At 53.8% G+C, this 24650-nt stretch overlaps 1 protein-coding gene across 3 annotated transcripts in view; it reads left to right on the plus strand.

Moving 5' to 3' along the window:
* The window catches only part of RAB40B (RAB40B, member RAS oncogene family), a 38962-nt gene that overhangs the window by 6225 nt on the left and 8087 nt on the right, over positions 1 to 24650 (plus strand). For 2 of the 3 annotated variants that reach the window (XM_017524716.1, XM_017524715.2), the window contains exon 2: positions 23020 to 23080. In XM_017524716.1, the coding sequence (XP_017380205.1) occupies positions 23020 to 23080 (61 nt within the window). Of the gene's footprint in view, positions 1 to 11982; positions 12156 to 23019; positions 23081 to 24650 lie in introns of those variants that run through there. The other variant, XM_017524717.2, reaches the window with a different exon arrangement.

Genomic DNA, 24650 nt, shown 5'->3' on the forward strand with positions numbered 1-24650 from the left:
AACTTTTAACTTGAATTTTATCAAGTTGCTGTTTTTTATTAATTTGTTCTATTATGTGAACTGATCGGAGTGGACTTCCTTGGGTCATGTTTCCTTTTTCTGTTCCTTAGGTTATGTTTTCTTTGAGGTTGGGTTCTTTGTCTATTTCCTTTTTCTTTTTAAACTTTTTATTGACGTTTGATATACGCATAGGAAGGTATATGTATGGTAATGGGGTAGTGTGAGGAATTTTCACAAACCTGACACACTCACATAACCAGCACCCAGATTAAGCACCACAGCGCCAGTCACCGTGGGCCCTTCCTTCAGGGTGAGCGTTCTCGTGGTTTGTAGCAGCATGCGTGAGGTTTGCCTGTTTTCATACTGTGAACAAGTGGGGTCCTGTGTGCACTTCTTTTTTGTTTGTTTTTTTTGAGACAGAGTCTCCCTCTGGCGCCCAGGCTGGAGTGCAATGGCACGATCTCGGCTCACTGCAAGCTCCGTCTCCCGGTTCAAGTGATTCTCCTGCCTCAGCCTCCTGAGTCGCTGGGACCAGAGGTGCGCACCACTGCACCTGGTGAATTTTTGTATTTTTAGTAGAGATGGGGTTTCACCATGTTGGCCAGGCTGGTCTCGAACTCCTGACCTCAGGTGATCCACCTGCCTTGGCCTCCCAAAGTACTGGGATTACAGGCGTCAGCCACTGCACCCAGCCAGAAGCTCTTAATTTTAACATAATCCAAATTATTGGTGCTTTGTGGTTAGGACTTTGGGTCCTGTTTAACAAACCTTTGCTGCTTCCAGATAACAAAAATGTTCTGTACAAGTGTTGTTGTGCCTTTGCCCTGAATGGCTGCCTCCATCTGGGATGAGGCGTGAGGCAGGGATCAAGACGCATTTTTTTCAGCTGGATGCCTCTCCTTCCCCTGAATTGCACAGGCTCCCAACCCGGGACGGCTTGTGGGTTTGGGTCTGCTCCATTGGCATGCCCGTCTCTCAAGCACGTGCCCTAGCCAGACTCTGTCCTCTGTGGATGGATGTGCCCCGTGCTGGCCGGGGCTTGTGGGTTTGGGTCTGCGCCGTTGGCCTGCCCGTCTCTCGAGCGTGTGCCCCAGCTGGACTCTGTCCTCTGTGGATGGACACGCCTCACTGTGCTGACCAGGGCTGTCAGATGCACCCCATGCTGACCAGGGTGGTCAGATGCATCTTGTCCTTGCTCAGGTAACTCTGTCTGTGAGTTCTCTTTGCTCTGATGGTCAGCGAGGCCTGGGTTCTTCCTCCTGGGTGCTTTGTCTTCCTCTTGGTCCATAATTGGAGGGCGGAGGTCTTGGATCCTGGACCCTGTCCACAGACTGTGCCGACTCCCACTGCTCTGCCCGTTACCCAGGGAAGTGTCTTCCATTCTGTGGCCCCCTCACACACGCTGGCCCCCTTGGCTCCTGCTGGCCCCGTTTCTGTCTGGCAGCTGGGTCCCTGGTTCAGGCTCTTTCCCCTTGGAAGTTCCATTTCTCTCCAGGCAGGGGTGGAAGGAAAAAGGCGTCACCAGGCTGGCCCAGGATGTGGTCGGGGTACAGCAGCGCCCTGGCTTCCCCCCCAGCCGGTGTTTCCAACACCAGGTCGTCACTCTTCTCCGAGGGCTGAGTTTTCTGCCTCTTGCACGGTTTATTAGTGACGGGGAGGGAGGCAGATTGCGCCAGATGCCACCGCCTCCCGCCTCCCGCCCTTTCCCAGCACAAGGGCCTCATCGTCTTCCCCAATTCCTTTCTCCTGAGCCTCCTTTTCTCAGCATGAAATTCCCATTGTTCTCTCCTTGTTTCATTTTTGATAAGAGCTAATAATAACAACCCTCACTTACTAGAGTGGGGAGGAATCGTCTCATGAGACAGGTTGTACTGTGAGACCTGGAGAGCCCGAGTCCCTCCCTCCAGATCACACGGTATGGACGTGCCGGGATGCAGGTGCATGGCCTGGCCCTCCCCTCTGTTTCCAATGTTCCGTGTTGAGAAAGGCTCCAGAGAGGCAGCTTTTCTTCCCAGAGAGGTGCATCAAAGCCCCTTTACTGAGAGTGACCCAGTTGCTGGGGTTTTCTCCTTCCTCTTTGCCTTGGACAGATGTTCCCCCAGACACACGTGCACATTCCGCGCTCCCTCTTCTCATTCTGCAGGTGCTCCCCCGGGACACACATGCACACTCTGTGCTTCCCCGGGACACATGTGCATACCCCCTGCTCCCCTGGGACATGCATGCACACTCTGTGCTCCCCTGGGACACACGTGCACACTCTGCTCCCCAGGACACGCGTGCACACTTCATGCTCCCTTCTCCGATTCTGCAGGTGCACCCTTGGGACATGCCTGCACACTCCCTGCTCCCCGGGACATACATGTACACTCTCTGCTCCCCGGGACATGCCTGCACACTCCCTGCTCCCTGGGACACACGTGTACACTCTGTGCTCCCAGGACACGCCTGCACACTCCCTGCTCCACGGGAGACACATGTACACTCCGTGCTCCCTCCTCCGATTCTGCTGCCAGTGGTGGATGTGCCGCCTGACACAGCTCCTCTGCCGGTTTCCCTTGGCAACCACCTCGAAATTTAAAACCCGATTTACAAAGTCGTCATTTTCAAGTTTGAACTGAAAGTCAGATCACATTTTATCCTGCTTCCTTATGGTGCAGTCCTTAAGGAGGAGATGGTTTTCTTTTTTCATTTTTTTTTTTAATGAAGTCTCACTTTGTCACCCAGGCTGGAGTGCAGGGGGGCGATCTCAGCTCACCGAAACCTCTGCCTCCCGGGTTCAAGCGATTCTCCTGCCTCAGCCTCCAGAGTAGCTGGGACTGCAGGTGTGCACCACCACGCCCGGCTAATTTTTTGTATTTTTAGTAAATATGGGGTTTCACCATGTTGGTCAGGCTGGTCTCAAACTCCTGACCTTGTGATCCACCTGCCTCGGCCTCCCCGAGTTCTGGGATGACACGTGTGAGCGCTGCGCCCGGCTGAGGAGACGGTTTTCTACTTCTTTACCGCCCGCCACCGCTTGTGAGCAATTTAATTTTTAAAATACATTGAGTTTTTAAAATGGTGTCATTAAGGCCGGGCGCGGTGGCTCACGCCTGTAATCCCAGCACTTTGGGAGGCCGAGGCGGGTGGATCACGAGGTCAAGAGATCGAGACCATCCTGGTCAACATGGTGAAACCCCGTCTCTACTAAAAACTACAAAAAATTAGCTGGGCATGGTAGCGCGTGCCTGTAATCCCAGCGACTCAGGAGGCTGAGGCAGGAGAATTGCCTGAACCCAGGAGGCGGAGGTTGCGGTGAGCCGAGATCGCGCCATTGCACTCCAGCCTGGGTAACAAGAGCGAAATTCTGTCTCAAAAAAAAAAAAAAAAAAAAAAAAAACTGGTGTCATTCATGTTTCTGTGCATTTGAAAATCAAACCATAGCATCTTTGTCAGGTTTCCCATCAGAAGCCCCCAGTTCTGCCCCCGCTCGCCGGTGTCCTACAGGGCCCTCTCCCTGCCTGATGACCATCCCTTAGCTTGACTGTTACTTCCGTAACCCCAGCCCCGGTGAACCTGGTTTCCAGTGACAGGCTCAAAACAAGCCAGCCAGGTTTCTCCCAGGCAGAGAGAGGGTCAGCTTTGGGGATCGGAGGTGCACCCATCACCCCTGAATCCCCGTCACCAGGCTGTCCTCCAGCCTGGCACCAGGCACTGCCATGGTGCCGAGGGGACGCAGCTGAGCAGGCACAGACCCGACGTCCTGCCCCACCCTGCCGGCCGCACCCACCCACTCCCCTCCTGCCCCAGGATGCGGGCTGCTCAGCGCTGGGTGTGTCTGGAGTGAAGAGGGCAGCAAGGGGCGTCAGAGGCAGCAGCAGCCTCAGCCGGTGTGTGCCGGCTGTGGGCACTGGTCACATTGAGAGACTTTTTGTTTTTGAGATTGAGTCTTGCTCTAGTCGCCCAGGCTGGAGTGCAATGGCACAATCTCGGCTGACGGCAACCTCCGCCTCCCAAGCAGCCGGGATTGCAGGCGCCCACCACCACGCCTGGCTAACTCCTGTGTTTTTAGTAGAGACGGGGTTTCGCCATGTTGGCCAGGCTGGGCTCAAACTCCCGACCTCCTGATCCGCCCGTCTCGGCCTCCCAAAGTGCTGGGATGACAGGCGTGAGCCACTGCACCCGCCCGAGAGGTTTTTTTAACCTTTATTTTAAACTTTATTCCCAGGATTCTTCAGCTTAATTAGCTCTATGCAAACAAAAACCTAAAAAGAGCAACAGCTGTTTTTAGGAACCCCGCCCTGGGCTTCTCAGTCTCTCCGAGGATCCCAGGGCCTCTCACGGAGGCTGGCAGAGCCGCAGAAAGCGGTCAGTGGGGAACAGCGAGGCCATTGTGACAGAGCTTGGGGCAGTTTCCACTTGTGTGGGCTGTGTATCCCAACCTCCTGCAGCTCCCCCAAGTGCGACTCAGCAAGTTTGCTCCTGGATTGGAATCAGCTGGTGTGTTATTTACATTTGTGACTCTCCATACGACTGGCATTTTGTCTGATTAAAAGTAAAAGCAGGCCGGGCACGTGGCTCACGCCTGTAGTCCCAGCACAGTGGGAGGCTGAGGCGGCAGATCACGAGATCAGGAGTTCATGACCAGCCCGGCCAACATGCTGAAACCCCGCCTCTGCTAAAAATACAAAAATTAGCTGGGCATGGTGGCGGGCGCCTGTAATCCCAGCCACTTGGGGGGGCTGAGGCAGGAGAATCGTTTGAATCTAAGAGGTGGAGGTTGCAGTGAGCCGAGATCGCACCCCTGCACTCCAGCCTGGGTGACAGGACAAGACTCTGTCTCAAATAAAGACCCTGTTTCCAAATCGGGTCACATTCTGATGTTCTGGGTGAACCTGAACCTTTGGGGGACACTTCAGCCCAATGTAGATGGTGAAGCCCCAGAGGGCGTTCCCGTCTCAGGGGAAGAGCCGGCGCCCAGGGACCTGTGGGTCCCTCTTGTGCAGCTGCAGCGCTGGAACCCCCCCCCGCCCCGCTGGCTCCTCTTGGCTGGAGCTCTGGAGGCCGGCCGGGCGCCTGGGGCCGCCCCATGAGTGTTTCACTGCTGGGCTCTGTCTGTGGGACCCTGCGGGCCATGCAGCTCATTTTGCCGGGCATCCATGCTCGGGTTTGGGCACGGAGGCTTCGTCCCTGTGAGAGGCAGAGGACTTGGTGACTCCAAGGGGGGCCCAGGAGTCTGCATGTAAGTCACAGCCACATTGAGAACCACTTTGTGAGCCGTCTCTTTCCACGGCGTCTGCTCCGCCCTGCCCATCCTCTTCCTTTCTGTCCTCACTCCCCCTCTCCCGCCCGTCCACATTCCTGTCCTCTCACCCTTCCCCTCTGTTTTATTGAGACATAGTTTGCTTACAGAAAAATTTATCCCTTCTTGAGTTTTTTGTTTTTTCCTTTTTTTGAGACAGAGTTTCACTCTTGTCACCCAGGCTGGCACGAAATGGCGCGATCTCGACTCACTGCAACCTCCGCCTGCTGCGTTCAAGCCATTCTCCTGCCTCAGCCTCCCGAGTAGCTGGGATTACAGGTGCGAGCCACCACACCCAGCTAATTTTTTGTATTTTTAGTAGAGATGGGGTTTCACCATGTTGGCCAGGCGGGCCTCAAACTCCTGACCTCAAGTGGATCCGTCTGCCTTGACCTCCCAAAGTTCTAGGATTACAGGCCTGAGCCACTGTGCCTGGTCCCATCTTGAGATTTGACCAAGACTTACAGTTGTGTGACCCCATCACCGTCAGGATGGAGAACAGCCCCGCCATAGCAGGAGTTTCCCACGGCCGCTTGTAGGCGGCCCCTCCCCAGCCCTGGCCCCTCAGACTCTCGTGCGCTCCTGTCCCTGAGGCCTTCGAGCCTGGCCGCTGTCACCCTGAGCCACTGAGGCCGTCTGACTGGTCCCGTGCACGAGTCGTTCATGGCTTCTGATCGTGGACAGTACGGCCTGTGGAGAGAGCCACTGAACGTGTTTATGAAGTTGTTTCTGTTTCACTTGGGTAAATACCCAGGCGCGGAGTTGCTGGGTCATATGATAAGTGGATGATCAACCTTATAGGAAAGTGCCAGCCGTTTCCACGTGGACCACAGCGTTTGCATCCCTGTCAGCCGTGTGTGTGTTTCCACCGTCACTATTCTGTGGTTTTGCCTTTTTTCCATGTTTGTCACTCACGGGTGTGCAGTGGTGTCTCGTTGTAATTTTAACCTGCATTTCCTGTGCTCATTACCATCCTCGTATTCTCTTGGTGAAGTGTCTTTTCAGATCTTTTATACAGTTTTTCTTTTTTTTTTTAAACAGCAACAAAAAAACAGGGTCTTACTGTGTTGCCCAGGCTGGAGAGCAGTGGTGCAATCATAGCTCCCTGCAGCCTCCGCCTCCTGGGCTTAAGTGATCCTCCCACCTCTGTTTTCCAGGTAGCTGGACTCCAAGTGCACACCCTCAGGCCTGGCTAATTTTAAAAAGTGGCTTTCTTGTAGAGATGAGGGTTTCACTGTATTGTCCAGACTGGTCTTGAACTCCTGGGATCAAGAGAACCTCCCACCTCGGCCTCCCAAAGTGGTGGGTTACAGCTGTAAGCCACCGTGTCTGGCCTCTTTTGCTTATTTTGAAAAACCTGAATTGTTTATTTTCTTTTTATTGAATTTTGAGAATGTTTCAATATGTTCTGGATACAAGTCCTTTATCAGAAATGTGTTTTTCAAATATTTTCACCCAGTCTGTGCCTTTTTTTCCATTTCATTCAGTTATCTTTCAAAGAGTAAGCGTTTTGGCTTTTGAAGAAGTCCAGTTGACCCATTTTTTTTTCTTTTGTGGGCCATCCTTTTGATATTATAGCTAAGAAAACGTTGACCCAAATTCACAAAGATTTTCTTCTAGAAATTTTATAATTTTAGATTTTACGTTTAGGACTATGGTCCATTTTGGGTTCTTTTTTTATACAGTGTGAGGTGTGGGTTGAGCTTCATTACTTTTGCACAGGGATGTCCAGTTGTTCCAGCAGCATTTGTTGAAAGACTGTTCTTTACTGTGCGACCTTTGCACTTTGGTCAAACATCAACTGGCCATTTTTGTGTGGGCCTATATCTAGGCTCTCAATTCTGTTCCATTTTTCTATTCATTTTTTTTTTTTTTTTTTTTTTTTTTTTTTTTTTTTTTTTTTTTCTTTTTTTTTTTTTTTTTTTTTTTTTTTGAGACGGAGTTTCGCTCTTGTTACCCAGGCTGGAGTGCAATGGCGCGATCTCGGCTCACCGCAACCTCCGCCTCCTGGGTTCAGGCAATTCTCCTGCCTCAGCCTCCTGAGTCGCTGGGATTACAGGCACGCGCCACCATGCCCAGCTAATTTTTTGTATTTTTAGTAGAGACGGGGTTTCACCATGTTGACCAGGATGGTCTCGATCTCTTGACCTTGTGATCCACCCACCTCGGCCTCCCAAAGTGCTGGGATTACAGGCTTGAGCCACCGCGCCCGGCCTATTCATTTTTTTTTTATGTCTGGACCATACTGTGTTGATTAGTTACATAGTAAGTCTTCAGATTGAGGAGTCTGAGTCTTCCCACTTTGTTCTTTTGTTCAAAATTACAGTTCTGATTTCTTTGACTTTTCCTTTTAAATGTTGGCTTTGTTGATTTCTACCCAAAAAGTCCTGCTAGGGGCCGGGCGCGGTGGCTCAAGCCTGTAATCCCAGCACTTTGGGAGGCCGAGGCGGGCGGATCACGAGGTCAAGAGATCGAGACCATCCTGGCCAACATGGTGAAAACCCGTCTCTACTAAAAAATACAAAAAGTAACTGGGCGTGGTGGCGCACGCCTGTAGACCCAGCTACTCCGGAGGCTGAGGCAGGAGCATTGCTTGAACCCGGGAGGCGGAGGTTGCAGTGAGTCGGGCTGGTGCCACTGCACTCCAGCCTGGTGCCTGGCAACAAAGCAAGACCCTGTCTCAAAAGGAAAAAAAAAAGTCCTGCTAAGATTTTTGATTGGGACTAAATCTATACATAATCTGGGGAGACTTGTCATCTTAACATACCGAGTCTGTCAATCATGAACATGGTATGCCTCTCCATTTATTTAGGTCTTCTTTGATTCTTTTCATTAGTGGTTTGTAGCTTTTACTACACAGATCTTGTACTTTTTCTTTTTTAGGTTTATACTCAAGTGTTTCATGGTTTGAGGGCTGTTATACCTAGTGCTGCATAATTTCAATTTCTGATTGTTTACTGCTAGTACATAAAAATACAACTGCTTTTTCCATGTTGGCCTGGTGTATTGTGATCTTACCAAATTCACTTACTGGTTCTAAGAGCTTTCTTACTGATTTTTGGAGAGGTGTATGTGGACGCATGTGTGCCTATGCAGTAATGTCACCTGGTAACCGAGATGGTTCTAATCTACATGCCTTTTCTTTCTTTTTGTTGCCTTATTGCACTGGTTAGAACTTCCAAAATGTTTGAATAGGTGTGGTAAGAGTGGATGTTTTCATGGAGAAAATATTTTTTCATTTTCCTGGGGAAAGGATTCTGGGTTTACCATTAAGTAAAATGTTAGCTTTGGAGTTGTTTTTAGGATGTACTTTATGAGGTTAAGGAAGGTCCTTTCTATTCCTAGTTTGCTGAGAGCTTCTTTCATGAACAGGCACTGGATTTTGTCAAATGCTGCCTCACTGAGATCATATGGGTTTTTCTTTTTTGGTTTATTGACGTGATAAATTGCACTGATAGATTTTCAAATGTTGAACCAACCTTGCATTCCTGGGATAATAGATTGCTGACTTTGATATATTTTTTTACTGATGGATTCTTCTCTTTTACTTTACATTTTTACTTTTAATTTATTGTGTAGTAAGTTCTTTTAATGATTGGAATCACAATACTAGAGAAATCCCTCATCTTAACTGAGTTCTGGTGGCTCCAAAGCCTCCACACAGAACCTTGAGATGCTTGTGACCCTTGAGGGCCTGGGTCACTGGGTGAGGCTCTGCTCATCCAAGCAGAGGGGCTTTTTTCTCTGCACAGCGTCCAGCTGCATTGGTGGTTAACTGCTGCTTCCTGTATTAGGAGACTTCTCCCACGTGACTGCTTCTAACTGTTCAGAGGTATTACTTTTGCCTTTTTGTCTGGAAATGTAATATTTCCTACCTTAGGTAAGTCATGTTCCCTAGGAGAGCTAGCAGTCATGGAGTTACATAACTTGATTTTTAGCCAAATCTTCACTAAGGAGTTGGGGGTTGGAGAGCTCATTTATTGCTTACCTACCAAAGACTCATGTTTTTTGAGTTAATGTATTACCACCTGAAGTGTTTTGGCAACTGTGTTCAATGTATGTGAAGCAGATATATTTGTCTTCATTTTTAGCTAATTTTTTCTTAAACATGGTTTGTGAAATTTTAGAGAAGAAAAGAAAATAAGAAAGTTTTTATCTACTATTTTTAATTTTTTTACTTCTAACAATTAACATTATTACTTATTCAATGTCTTTTATTGATTTATAGAAAATCCAAATTATATATAAAGACATACAATCACACACATATGCATATGTACACATAGTACTTGTTTATTACAATTTTATTTTTTTTGTTTCCCTGAAAAATTGATGAACGTTACCAAAAATTGAAAGAAATCTTATGTGTATATAGAGAGAAAGACACATACACACACACACACTCACACACACACACACACACACACACACACACACACAATCTTCCTCTGGTGCCCAGGCTGGAGAGCAATGCCACAATCTCCGCTCACCGCAAACTTCGCCTCCTGGGTTCAAGCAATTCTCCTGCCTCAGCCTCCCGAGTAGCTGGGACTACAGGTGCCTGCCACCACATGGGCCTTGCTAATATTTTTGTATTTTTAGTAGAGATGGTGGTTCACCATGTTGGCCAAGCTGGTTTTGAAATCCTGACCTCATGATCCACCCGAAGTGTTGGGATCACAGGCAGGAGCCATGGTGCCCAGCCCAGAAATTATATTTTAGAATTAAAATTTTGTATCAATATTTCATATGATAAATGTTAAAATTACATACATCATAATATTGCTACTATGTAGAAAGAAAACCGTATATACATAAACAGTGAACTGAATTACACGGAAATATTAACTAACTGAAATGCTGCTGGTTGTCTGTGGGTGGTGAGATTGTGGTGGTAAACGTTTAGTGCCGACCATGAATGACTTGATTTTAAATAAACTTTTTCATATGCAATATGTGTCAACCTCAGAAGCAAAGAGTGTCAGGCAGCCTTGGGTGGGTAGCCTCCTGGAAACCTCCCTCCCCAGCCTCCAGCCAGGCCTTTGAGCTGAGAAGCTTGCACATGGTGGGACCTGCCGTGCTGTCCCCTGAGCAGCCCCGCCCAGAGCCCCCACCCGCTTGGGCAGGCGCTGGCCATGGAGGGTGGGGCTTCTGCATGGGACCGGTGGCCGGGATAGGACTGGATTCCATGGCCGCTCCCGTAGGTGTGTGGGAACCTGGGAGAGACCCAGGCCCTAGTATGGGGTGTGGGGCCGTATGAGACCTCTGTGAAAGAGGGCACCCCACCCTGAGAGCCTGGCCCTCCTGAGCTGAGCCCGCGAGTCCTGCCAGGCCTCCTGTCTGAGCAGGATGGGCCACCTGAGGACAGCTGCCCCCTTCTCTCAGGCTCCGGGGGTTGTGGTCACAAGATGTCCAGCCCGCAACCAGCCTCAGGGAATCCCCCACTCCGAGGGGTGGTGAGGGGCAGGCTGAGCGCAGCGGGGAGCTCTGGGCTCTGGCCCGTGTGTCCCTCCTGGAGCCGCCGTGGCTGCCTCGATCCCTCTTCCCCAAGACAACGTCCCTTCATGGGCCTCCCACGGCTGTGTTCACCCCCAGCCTGCTGGGGCAGCAGCTGCCACACTCCAGAACATCGCTTCTGGGCCCTGTTCCTTCGTGTTTGCAAGTGCCCTGTGGTGGTGACAGCTCTGTGGAGGCCGCCCCTGCCCTGTGCTTGGTGACCTGCAGGTGCTCGGTGACCAGGAGGTGCAGCAGGTGGCGGGCAGTGTTGGCGTGGCCTCTACAGCACTTGTCCAGCCAGATGCTGGTCCCAGGCTTCCCCCTTTAGGAGTCTGGTGTCCTGAGACAAAGGGAATTTAGCATAAAGTAGGGCTGTGGAGCCCTTCAGGCCACTGGAGAAGGTGGTCACTGGTGGGCTCTGGGAAGGGAGTCCCCTCGGGCCTCTGTGCTACGGCCACAGGTGTCCGTATGTTTGGTTCCAGGGAGGGCCTTTCCTTCCTCCCCAGACGCAGCTTCTGCTGTTCCAGAAAAGATAAAAATAAAGCTTGGTCTCAGCAAGGGCTCAGGGGTTCCTTCTGAGACCCATGAGCCTCGGGGTGCTACTGAGAGCAGGATTTCTGCCAAAAATAAAACGGCTTCCTGGCCGCTGGCCTGGGAGAGCCAAGAAAGTGAGCGGCATGTCCGGGACCGAGGGTGGCGGAGAGCTGAGCACAGGCCCCGAGACAGGCCGTCTGGCTGCGGGGGCTTTGAAAACTGACCCGGGCCCGTGGGAGCCAGCGAGCAGGAGCCGCTCCCGACTGTGCAGAGAGGCGCTGCGTTCACGGAAACCACACGCTTAAAGTCAGACATGAGCCTTTACAGCACAGGCGTGAAAGTGGCATTTAATCACATGCCAACTGTGCGGTGTCACCACTGGCCACTCCAGGAGCCCCGTGCCATCCAACGGGCGCTTGAACACCCCTCCCCTCCCCACCCTTCTGCCCCGGTGACCACCAGTCTGCTTTCTGGTATTTTAGCTCAATGCAAGAAGGATTTCTCCAAAGCTGGGCTCAGAGATGAGTGTGTCTGTAAGTTGTATTGACTCGATATTTGCGCCGTCAAGCGATCCTCTCCTGGGAAGGCAGTTACGTCACTCACGGAAATAGAATTAAGCAGGTGGTAAATGACTTAAAACAGATGCCGAAAACATCTACTCGTTGTGCAGCTGCAGTGCAGAGAATGGTGTGGCGTTCGACTCCCCTTTCTGCTGTGTTTTTAGAAAGGTTAAAATTACCTCTTTTTGTGCCTGTGTTGTGACTCACTCAGTGAACTCCTCATGGACTTTGTTCTAGAAGCTCTGTGTTTCTTTATCATATTCTGATGGACAGAGGACGTGGTAAGTGAATCAGCTAAGTGCAGTGAGCTCAAATTGTATTATCGTCACACTGACACGACTGATGTCAAAAACGTGAGCTTCTCGTGGACCCGAATGTAACACAGAGAAGGAGGTAACGTAAAACCCCACGGAGAGTGAAGTCACATGGCTCAGTCCGTGGGTCTTCTCACAAGTGGAGTTTGAACGTAGCCAGGAAGGGTGTGGGTGGAGGATTTCTCTCGGCAGATGTGCCTGCGTTAGAGGATTTGTCTTCGGATCAGCACTGATTTTAGAGAAAAAATAAAGACTTGCTATGAGATTGGCCGTTGCTCGCTGGGCCGGCGTCCAGGTGTTCTGGGCAGGTTGGAGAAGGGGCCCCGGGCCAGCTGCGGAGGTGGGGCGGGCACAGCTCCACACCCTCGCAGAGTGTGCTCATGAGGGGTCGGAGGGCCCAAGCCGGGGGTGCCAGTGGACTTCAGGTGTCTTGAGCAGAGGCTGCAGGAACTCCCTTGGGCCAGGCTGCCTGTCCCTGGAAATCCCAGATGTTTGGGTGTTGGCCCTGGAGACGGTGTTGGGTGAGGCATGGAAGGTGGACGCGGGAAGGCAGGGTTCCCACTGGGAGAGGTGAGTCCACAGGGACAGAGAAGCAGCATTAGGGCCGATGGGAGCCACACGCAGCGCCTCTGGGCCTCGGACCTGTGGCAAGGCGGGTGCATCAGGATTGGGCCAGAGTGGGCTGAGCTGCCGCTGCAGGACGGGGGGCACCAGGCGCCTCCTGGAAGCAGCCGGCTTGAATGCTTACGGGGACGGGAGGAACCATCCACTGGCTTTTGCTTTTTCTGTGGGGAATCTCATTGTAATTAGCTTTTATGATGGGCTGAGAACCTGGGACTTGGAAATTCAGCTTTTAGTTCAGGTATTGATTCAGAGATAGCTCAACATTAATTGTTTAAATTAGTAGGCTACCGGCCAGGTGCAGTGACTCACGCTTGTGATCCCAGCGTTTTGGGAGGTTGAGGTGAGTGGATCACGAGGTCAAGAGATCGAGACCATCCTGGCCAACATTGTGAAACCCCGTGTCTACTGAAAATACAAAACTTAGCCAGGCGTGATGGCATGTGCCCATAATCCCAGCTACTCAGGAGGCTGAGGCACGAGAACTGCTTGAACCTGGGAGGTGGAGGTTGCGGTGAGCCAAGATCGCGCCATTACACTCCAGTCTGGTGACAGAGCGAGACTCCATCTCAAAAAAAAAAAAAAAAAAAAAAAAAGAAAGAAAGAAACCTCCAATATCCAGCTATGGGAGGGCATGGGGAGAAGTGTCTCCATGACCCAGGACGTGGCCCTCATCAGACACCTACTCTGCCTGGACCCCAGTCTAGAACTTCCAGCCTCCAGAGCTGTGCTAAGTTTCTGTCGTTTAGGAGCTGCCTAGCTTGTGGTGTTTTGTTTCTTTCGCTTGCTTGCTTTTCCTCCGTCCTCTCCTCTCCTCTGTCCCTCCCTCTTTCTCTCTCTCTCTTTTTCCCTCAGGTGATTCACCTGCCTCGACCTCCCAAAGTGCTGGGATTACAGGCCTGAGCCACCTCGCCCGGCCAGTTTGTGGGGTTTTATTATGGCCAAGACACTACCCTACCTGCCCCGCCCCCTGTTGTGAATTCTGGGGTAAAGGGAGCGCCATATCCCTTCGGGAGAATGGCCGGCGCGCTGCTCTGCAGGAAGCCAGCACGGGGTGGAGACCGCGTCAGACAGGCGCTGTCACTGCCCTTCCCAAGCTTTCAAAGGTCACTTCCCAGGCAGGTTGGGGTGTGGGGTGTGCACCAGGGCTGCTGTGATGGGAACTGCCAGCTGAAGAAGTCGCTGAGTTCAGTTTTGGTCATGATGGTGAATAATGAAATCATTATCATTGAGTTAGATTTTAAGTTCTTGTGTACTGTTCGTTCCGGGATGTGGAGGTCATTGGACTTCGCTTTGGGAAGATGTGAAAATGCGTCCTGTGTGGCTTTTCCCAGTTTGGGGGGGTCAGATGTCTCTCTCTGTCTCTCCAGTTATTGTGCTTTGTGGGTTTTCTATCAGACATTTTGGTGCAAACAGAAAAATGAACTCAAAATAGCTTAAGCAAAGGAGAATGTATTGCTGACAGCTGGCAGGTGGAGGGGTGGGTGTGGCTTCAGGCATGGCTGGATCCTGGGGTCTGAACGACGCCGTCGGGGTTCTCCCCGCGGGGCCCGCACGACGCCGTCGGGGTTCCCTCCGCGGGGCCCGAATGACGCTGTCGGGGTTCTCTCCTTCTCCCTGCACACACCCTGGCCCTGCTTTCTTCTGTGATAGGTTAACTCTCAGGTCTGTTCTTTCTGCCTGGTGAGGAAGCTGGCCGGCAGCAACTCCAAACTATACAAACATTGCAGGTTATGATGCTGAAGTGGCAGGTGACACTCTCCCCATTCAGTCTGTCCTTGCCCAAGTGTTTTTAGGTTGTTGCTTTTTCTTTTCTTTTCTTTTCTTTTTTCTTTTTGAGACAAAGTTTCACTCTCTTTTGCCCAGGCTGGAGTCTAATGGCAGGATCTCGGCTCACTGCAACCTTTGCCTCCGAGTCCAAGCAACTCTCCTGCCTTAGCCTCCGAAGTAGCTGCGACTACAGGTGTGTGCCACCTCGCCTGGCCTGACAAATATGTAGATAGATAGATGATAGATAGAAAGATGGTTAGAGATATGTGTATACACACACACACACACACACACACACACACATATATATTTTTTTGACATGGAGTCTTGCTCTGTCACCCAGGCTGGAGTACAATGGTGTGACCTCAGCTCACTGCAACCTCCGCCTCCCGTATTCAAGTGATTCTCCTGCCTCAGCCTTCCGAGTAGCTGGGATTATAGGTGCCTGCCATCATGCCCGGCTGATTTTTGTATTTTTAGTAGAGACGGGGTTTCACCCTGTCGGTCAGGCCGGTCTCGAACTCCTGACCTCAGGTGATTGCCCGCCTCGGCCTCCCACAGTGCTGGGATCACAGGTGTGAGCCCCGCAGCCGGCCAGGCTGTTGCTTTTTCTGGTTTCTTCAGTATTGACAGTTGTTATCTACAGGACTCCACAGCCATGACTTGAAACAGAACCTCACAATCACAAAATAAGAAAGATCTTGGACATTGAAAACAATAATTTCAAAGAAGGGATAAAAAAAAATTGAGAGGGCTTCCCAGGATGCTGAGAAAAGCAGAGAAAGAGAGATGTAAAAATTCGACAGGAAAGGCTGGAAGCATTCTCAGGAGACCCAACATCTGATTCATCGTGTCCCAGAAGGAGAGAACAAATTATCCAAGAAAGCTCCCAAAATTGAGATTTGTGTCTCATATTGAAAGGCCCGTGGAATGGTCAGCCTGGCCACGAACAGACCCCACGGCAAGGTCCACGAAGTGTATGGCTTCAGAGAAGCCCGTCCACGCCCACCGAGAGGGAGCACCAGACTGCGTTCAGAGGGTCCAGCGTGAGTGTGGCGGCCGACCTCACAGGGAGCTCTGGAATGACGGGGTCGTTTTTAAGGGAAGACATCTTCTCCCTTAGTTGCATCCCTGTCCAAACAGTGCAGAGTGAGGGAGCCTGAAGACGTTTTCAGACGTGTGAAGTCTCAAAAACTGACTCCTCCCGTGTCCCTTTCTCAGGAGTTGCAAAGAGAGGGAAAGATGGAGTCCAGTGCTAAGGGATGGCCCAGGCGCCCATCCACCGAGGCCAGGTGGGAGCAGGACACAAGCCCTGGAAACGTGCCCCGGGAAAGAGAAACTCCAGAATGTTGGTGAGAACTCAGAGTGGATCTAAATTGTAGTGATGTATTAGATCAATGCAGAGAAGGCTCAGCAAATAAACACGAGGCATTTTTTTTTTTTTAAGACAGAGTTTCACTCTATCGCCCAGGCTGGAGTGCAGTGGCACGATCTCAGCTCACTTCAACCTCCACCTCCTGGGTTCAAGCAATTCTCCTGCCTCAGCCTCCCGAGTAGCTGGGATTACAGGTGCCCACCACCACGTCCAGCTAATTTTTGTATTTTTAGTAGAGACGGGGTTTCACCATGTTGGCCAGGCCGGTCTTGAACTCCTGACCTCAGGTGATCCACCCACCTCGGCCTCCCAGAGTGCTGGGATGACAGGCATAAGCCACGGTGCCCAGCAAGATGAGGCAGTCTTTAACATCATAAAAACAAAAATTTGTATGTGAGGAAAAAATAAACATCGTACACCATATGGTGGTTCAGCCGTGGATGGTGTCTACCTGGTGTCTTCGTTCATTTTTTGCTGCTGTAATAGAATACCACAAACTGGGTAATTTATAAAGTATTACATTTCTTACGGCCCCGGAGGCTGGGAAGTCCACGGTTGAGCAGCTGCATCTGGTGAGGGCCTCCTGCTGCGTCATAACCTGGCAGAGGACGTCGTGCCAGCCCAGGCGTCTCTTCCTCTCCTTATGATGCCACCAGTCCCGTTATCAGGGCCCCGCCCTGAAGAGCCTGCCTCATCCTAATTACTTCCCGAAGGCCCAGCCTTCACTCAACATGTCAACTGGGAGTTTATGTTTCAAACACGTGAGATTTAGGGGACACATTCAAACCGTAGCACCTGGTGATGATGATGGAGGACTGAATATTGATCTAGCTCCAAAGGCAACAAAGCTGTGCAGGGAGTGTGTGTGCAGTGACCGGGGCGGGCACGTGAATGGCAGAGCCACATTTTCACCTTCTAGGCACAAAGTCAGTGGATGCCTATGAGTGGGTTAGTTACCGGGGTGGGGCGAGTCAATGGCGGAGAGCTGTGTTTTCACACCTTCTGTAGTGGACAGTCAATGGATGCCTAAAACTGAAAGGCAGGAAGTAGGAATATAAGTATGTTGTTTATAAATTTGGAGGTGGATAGCAAAATAAATTATTTTAAAGAATTAAAATGGGGAGGGCACAGTGGGAGTGGGCCAGGCCTGAGGTCTTGCAGCGTGAGAGCACTTGAGACCACGAGCATCCTTGACTCTGAAAACAAAAGCCAAAGATGGTTTTGAAACTTATGGGTGCTTCAAAAGACCTTCAGGATGCTGGGCGCGGCGGCTCACGCCTGTAATCCCAGCACTTTGGGAGGCCAAGGCTGGCAGATCACAAGGTCAGGAGTTCAAGACTAGCCCGGCCAATATGGTGAAACCCCATCTCTAATAAAACTACAAAAATTAGCCAGGTGTGGTGGTGGGCACCTGAAGTCCCAGCTACTCAGGAGGCTGAGGCAGGAGAATCACTTGAACCCGGGAGGCGGAGGTTGCGGTGAGCCGAGATCACACCACTGCTCTCCAGCCTGGGGGCGACAGAGCCAGACTTCATCTCAAAAAAAAAACCTTCAGGAATTGTCTTACATTTATGAATATATTATTATTATTATTATTATTTTTTTTTTTTTTTTTTTTTTTTTTGAGACGGAGTTTCACTCATGTTACCCAGGCTGGAGCGCAATGGCGCGATCTCGGCTCACCGCAACCTCCGCCTCCTGGGCTCAGGCAATTCTCCTGCCTCAGCCTCCTGAGTAGCTGGGATTACAGGTGCCCACCACCACGTCCAGCTAATTTTTGTATTTTTAGTAGAGACGGGGTTTCACCATGTTGGCCAGGATGGTCTCGATCTCTTGACCTCGTGATCCACCCGCCTCGGCCTCCCAAAGTGCTGGGATGACAGGCTTGAGCCACCGCGCCCGGCCTATGAACATATTATAAAGTTGTTTGACCCTCAGCTGGGCACAGTGGCTATGCCTGTAATCCCAGCACTTTGGGAGGCTGAGGCAGGTGGATCATCTGAGGTCAGGAGTTCGAGACCAGCCTGACCAACATGGTGAAACCCCATCTCTACTAAAAATACAGAAATTAGCTGGACGTGGGGGTAAGTCCTGAGCCTGAAATCCCAGCTACTCGGGAGGCTGAGGCACAAGAATTGCTTGAACCCGGGAAGTGGAGGTTGCGGTGAGCCAAGATCACATCACTGCACTCCAGCCTGGGTGACAGAGCAAGACTCCGTCTCAAAAAAAAAAAAAAATCGTTTGGCCCTCAAGGACAAGAGGACACTTTCTAAGTCCACGGAGCCGGCCAAGCTCAGGCAGTGGGTTAATCTCCAGAAAGATAAAAATGAGCCTCTCGGCCCGTGGGGGTGAGGTCCCTTCTGTCTGGAGACAGGCATTCAAGGCCGGAGTCTCTACGCGTTCAAAAATAGATTCCCAAGTGTATTCATTCATTGCCTCGTGCCTGCCAAGGGAAAGTATTTCCAAAGTTAGCTTTGAGGTTGCTATTACAGAGCAAAATGTCCGTTCTTTTAGTTTCCCGTGTGCGTTTCGTGCGCTCTGCTCAGTGCAGATGGCCGCGGACTTGGCAAGTGACGGTCCGTCCTGAGAGCTTAGCAGCGTTTTAAAGGACTGAAGAGACTTTTGGTCGTCGCTCAAAGCGTAATTTCACAGCGCCTGAAGCTGCCGCGCTGCCACGAGTAGAAACATCTAGTTGTGGGCTTCAGAAAAGTGTTTTGTCTCCTTTTACAGTTTTTTAGAGACGGGGTCTCACCCTGTGACCCAGGCCGGAGTGCAGGGGCGCGATCATAGCTCACTGAGGTCTCCCACTCCTGAGTAGCCGGGACTGCAGGGAGCGCCACCGCGTCTGGCTAATTTTTTATTTAATTAATTTGTTTGTTTGTTTATTTATTTTTGAGATGGAGTCTCGCTCTGTCGCCCAGACTGAAGTGCAGTGGCTCCATCTCGCCTCACCCAATCTCCGCCTCCCGGGTTCAAGTGATTCTCCTGCTTCAGCCTCCCGAGGAGCTGGGATTAGAGGCGTGCACCACCACGCCCAGCTAATTTTGGTATTTTTAGTAAAGATGGGGTTTCACCGTGTTGGCCAGGCTGGTCTCCAACTCCTGACCTCGTGATCCTCCCGCCTCGGCCTCCCAAAGTGCTGGGATGACAGGCATGAGCCACCACACCTGGCCAACTTTTTTATTTTTTGTGGAGATGACGTCTCAACATGTTGCCCAGGCTGGACTTGAACTGGTCTCAAGTGATCCTCCCACCTCGACCTCCCAAAGAGCTGGGATCCACCATGCCTGGCTGGCTATTTTCCTTTCCATAAAAGTATTATTTCCTTGATACTGACTTGGTCACTTGAGAAAGCTGTACGAATGTTTTGGTTTGAGAGCAATGGAGGCTACGCCCCATCCACCGCAGTGGTGAGGTCAGGCTCACGGTGCTAAGATGCTGATGGCAGTGGCCCATCTAGAGTGGCTTCTGGCAGGATGCCGGCGGCAGCGGGGAGGCGTGGCTGGGCCTCCCACTCCATGGGTCAGGTAGGAGCTCAGCCCTCCCTGGATGCTGCTGCAGCTTCCCTGGCGCAGCTCCAGACGTGGACATGTCTATGCCCTTGGGGGCCTGGGAAGGCCCCTGCCCTTCGAGGGGTTAGAAGTGCCTGCCCCCGCCACCTCGCTCCTCCTCACTCCCCGTGCCTGTTCCAGTCATGGAGCAAGGTTGGGGCCAAGCCCAGGTGCTGTTGCAGACCACCGGGTGGGTGCACACTTGGGGCAGCCCTGACATGCCAGCCCCCCGGCCTCAGCCCCCTCTGGACTTTGGGCGCTGTTGAACATGGGAGGGAAGCCGAGGGGGCTGAGGGTGTCTGCAGGCAGCCCTTGGCACAAACACAGCTGGGTGCCGTGAATGACGGGGAGGCAGACAGGCTCCTGGGTGCAAGGGGGCAGGTTCCCGGGGAAGCCACCCCATGGAGGGGGCCTGGGGCCCAGGCTGCCAGTCCTGCGACTGGAAGGGAACTCATGGTGCTTTTACTGTCAGAGTGGGGAGGGAGCCCAGGCTGCCTGTGGACCAACTGGCATGTGCTTCGCACCCCAAGACCATAAAAACCCCAGACTCAGCTGGGGCAGCCCGGACGTCCGGACGCTGCAGAGAGCTACCCTCTCTACCGAGAGCTGAACGCTGGCCGGGATGCCCTGCCTGTGGAGAGCAGCCACCCACCACAGACCTGCTCCAAGCTGTTCTGACGTTCAGGAAAGCTCTTCATTGAGCTCAGCCTCCACTTGTCTGCATACCTCATTCTTCCTGGACGCAGGACAAGAATTCAGCAGCCACAGAGGTTTCCAGCCAGAAAAGCAGCATCCCAGAGGTCCCGTGACAGTGCCCCATCAGTGCCTGTGCCCAGGAGAGAACAGAGGCAGAGACAGGAAGCTCACTCCGTGTGCCCACTGGGCCTGGCAGCAGACGTGTGGCCGGCCCAGGAGAGCCTCGTACTGTGAGGGTCAGAGGCCTGCTTGGGGGTCTGTCTGAGCCTCATCGGCAGGGCAGGTGGCATCTGCAGAGCGGGTGCTTCGGGCATTCTTAATGCTGCCGGCGTCTTCTGTCCTCTGAGTCACTCTCCTTGGATGGGGTGGCGTTTGCTCTGATGTTGGCCTTGTCTAATCTCCAAAGTGGCGATGGCCAGGCTCTGTGGACAGAGCGTGCCATTGAGCAGGAGACACTGGAGGCTGTGGAAAGCCTGGACGCCATGTCACTGGGGCTCTGGTGGGGACACTGTGGGAAGAGCCTCTGGAGTCCAGGAGGACCCGGGGGAGGAAGCAGAGGGCAGCTGGGGACGGGGGGTGATGGGAAGGTGCTGCACCGGCGTGCTCAGAGCAGGAGGGAGGGGCGTGCACGCGCTCACGAGGACGGGGCCCGGAGCTTCTGCAGTGCCCAGGCCTGCCTGAGGACGTGGGCAACCAGCTGTCAGAGCGAGCGGGAGGCCACCTGCAGCACCCCGGCTGCACCCTCGCTCTGCCCGACAGGAGACCGGGAGCTCGGCACGCCATCTCCTGGGGCGCAGGGGGCTTGCAGCCAAGTCCAAGGGGTCTAGACCCTTCGAGCGGACAGACGCCGCTGGAGACACGGGGCCCGGCAGCCTCATGTTTTCAGAGGAGGTGCTTCTGAGCACTCACTGGTTGTGTCGTGGGCTTCTCTGGAAGGAGCTGCAGAGGCCGAGCGCGCCGTGACGCTCCCAGGGCGAGGGCTGGTACCCACCTTGGCGCCGCCCCCCCCTCCGGCCTCTCAGCAGCTCTTCCCGTCAGAACGCTAACGCCCCGTTCAGCCACACGTGTCATCACACTTAGCGTCTGACCACACCTGGGGGTGATGCCCGGGCTTGTCCCTTCGAGGTTCAGTGCTCTGAGAGATGCTCTCAAGCAAATCCTCAAAGGCTTGTCATGTCTCCCCCTAAGCAGTGTGGGTTCCTGGGATTATCCGTGCCATCGTACCTATTTCCAGGAAGGCGGCGCTCCCGCCTGGCATTCTTCAGACCCTCAACCAAAACCCCCTTTCCACGTTCTCAGTGACAGACCCGGCGCTCGTCCAGACGTGCTAGAAGCGAACACAGGAGCTTCTTCTCAAAGAAGCAGAGCATTGGTGTCTGGGGGGTTGGGGAGAGGCGTTTATTTACTGCGGCCGGGCGCCGCAGCTCATGCCTGTAATCCCAGCACTTTGGGAGGCCGAAGTGGGAGGATCGCTTCAGCCTAGGAGGCCGGCCAGCCTGGGCAACACAGCCGTGCCCCGTCAGTTTGCCAGGTGTGCCGGCGTGCCCGTGAGCCCGGGGCGGGGGGCTGCAGTGAGCTCTGGTCTCACTACTGCACCGAGAGAGAGACCCTGTCTCAAAAAGTGTTTTTAATTGTAGTTTTTTTTTTTTTTTTTTGAGGCAGCTTCTCACTCTGTCACCCAGGCTGGAGTGCAATGGTGTGATCTCCGCTCACTGCAACCTCCACCTCCCAGGTTCAAGCAATTCACCTGCCTCAGCCTCTCAAGTAGCTGGGATTACAGGTGCCAGCCACCACGCCCGGCTAATTTTTGAATTTTTAGTAGAGATGGGGTTTCACCATGTTGACCAGGCTGGTCTCAAACTTCTGACCTCAAGTGATCCAGCTGCCTCAGCCTCCCAAAGTGCTGGGATTACAGGCGTGAGCCACTGTGCCCAGCCTTTATTAGTTTTTTATGTTAGAAGAAGTGTTCCTGGCATGATGGCCCATGCCTGCACTGCCGGCACTGGGAGGCTGAGGTGGGCAGATCACGTAAACTCAGGAGTTCAAGACCAGCCTGGGCAACATAGTGAAACCCTGTCTCTACAAAAAAATGCAAAAATTATCTGGCCACAGTGGCTCATGGCTGTAGCCGCAGCTACTCCCTTGAGCCTGGGCTGTGGAGGCTGCACTGAGCCTTGATCACGCCTCCACACTCCAGCCTGGACAGCAGAGAGAAAACTAAAAGAAGAAATGCATTCTCATTTTCTTTTTTCACTGACAGAAGGTTCCAGCCGGCCCATAATCTGCGCCCTGGGGGTCCCTGGCCGGCCGCGCAGGCCCCTCCCTGAGCCCGCGTGTCGCGGCTGGCGCCCTCACACAGCGAGAGCGGGTGTCCCACGCGGTGTCGCGCCTGTGCCCACTGCTCTGTCCCGGCGTGGCACCGCGGTCTCAGCGTTCCCAGACCTGCGGCCTTCGCCTGGTTCCCTTGGAAACAGAGCTGAGTTGGCACTCTGGGGCCTGCAGGCTTGGGGAGGACGTGGGCGGCAGGGACCAGCCCAGACCCGGGCAGCAAACCCACAGGCCTCGAGGTCACGTGTGGGTTCTGCAGTGCCCTTCGGGGCGCCCCGGCTCCAGGGCGATGGAGCCTGACCCCCACAGAGGCCGAGGCGGCTGAGGACAGGAGAGGCCGGGGGGCTCCCCTGCAGGTGGGCACCCGCCTTGTAAACCTGGAAGTCGCGCTGTTGGGAAACGCCTTTCTCCCCTGAAGTGAGCGTGTCCTGACTTCCAGCGCCCTTCGTTAGCGGCAGCCTCGGGCTGACGCCGTCTCACCCTCCCACAGGCATCGACTACAAGACGACCACCATCCTGCTGGACGGGCGGCGCGTGAAACTGCAGCTCTGGTGAGTCTGGAGGAGGCGCGAGCATCCCACGCTCCCAGCAGTAACCCCCTGGTTGGCACAGCACCCCCCGTCGGCACAGCACCCCAGGGAGCATCCTCCCCTACCACCATTGTCACAGCGTCCCAGGGAGCACCCCCAGCCGGCGCAGCACCCCGGGGCACCCCCAGCCAGGACAGCACCCCAGGGGGCACCTCCAGCCGGCACAGCACCCCAGGGTGCACCCCCAGCCAGGATAGCACCCCGAGGGCCACCCCCAGCCAGCAGAGCACCCCGGGAGCCACAGCCCCAGCCCCACTGAAGCAGGGCTTCTCTGAAGGAGGCGGTGGTCTGGTTGTCTGGGTCCCCATCATGCAGAGTAGGGGACCCCACGATGGACATAGCGTTGTGGCCGGGAAAGGGCTTTTGGGGTCAGAACCTGTGGCCTGGAGTTTGTGGGAAGATGCCAGGCAGGGACCAGTGCAGTGTGGTTGAGGCAGCCTGGCATTCCTGGGTCCCCCGCGCCACACCCAGCGATGCTACTGCATGCCCAGTAGGAAGCTCGGAGGGTCCTGGTGCCCGGGGGCTGTGATCTGGCCGGCGGGGGAGGAGCCAGACGTGGGGAGGTGAGGACTTGCTGGCTAGCCGGGACCATTGGCTCTGCTGTCTCAGATGTGAGAACCCAGCTCCCACCGGGGGCAAGCCCAGGGCCTCTCCCTCCGCAGCTCCCGGCTCTGGATGGGGGCGCCTGCGGCTTCTGCTCCGTAGGGCGGGGTGATGGGGGGCATCCCTCCCCCACAGCTGCCAGCCCTGTGTGACCCTCTCCGGGGCCTCCTGGCTCTTGCTGCCTGCGGGGCCCCTCCCAAGCCACATAGGCCTCCAGTTTCAGGACCTTCTCTGACCAGTACCCCCGCCCTGCCCCGTCCAGCGTGGCCAGTCTCAGGGAGCCTCTCTCCACCACATCCCCGAGCGCCGTGGCCCTTCTGGCTGCAGAGCTTCGTGCCTCCTGCCCGGCCGGGCCTCAAACCCCCACTCCTCCAGGGCCAGGCCCTCTCTGGGCGGCCTTTGGGGTCGCCATGAGCCCCCGTCCCACGCCACCTTCCCACGCCACCCTCCGCCAGCTGGGCATCTGCTGTCCCCTTCCGGCCCTGAGGCCTGCAGGCCCTGAGCTTTGTTCTCAGGTCTCCTCTCCCTCCCCAAGACCTCACACTCCTGCAGTCCCTGGCCCTCAGGGGCCCCACTCAGCCCACGCCCGTCCCGAGCTCGGTGCTCTCCTGAGGATCTGCCTGGCATCAGGCCTGGCGCGCACCCTCCCGAGCGCCACCCTGGCCTGGCTGTTCGCATTACCAAACGCCTCCCCGAACCCCCCGATCAGAAGAGTCACCCTCAGCACGATTCCCTCTGTCACCTCCAGGGTGAGATGCCAGGGGCTCCTGCCCGTGAGCAATCACCCGAGGCCCAGAGGACCCTGACTGCTCACACTTGGCACAGGTGTCAGCTCCGTCCACACTGTCCCCTGACACATTCCACCTTCCAGCTCCGTCCACACTGTCCCCTGATACACTCACACTGCACCTTCCAGCTCCGTCCACAC

The sequence above is a fragment of the Cebus imitator genome, unplaced genomic scaffold (assembly GCF_001604975.1).
Source record: "Cebus imitator isolate Cc_AM_T3 unplaced genomic scaffold, Cebus_imitator-1.0 Scaffold36, whole genome shotgun sequence".
Classification (NCBI taxonomy): domain Eukaryota; kingdom Metazoa; phylum Chordata; class Mammalia; order Primates; family Cebidae; genus Cebus; species Cebus imitator.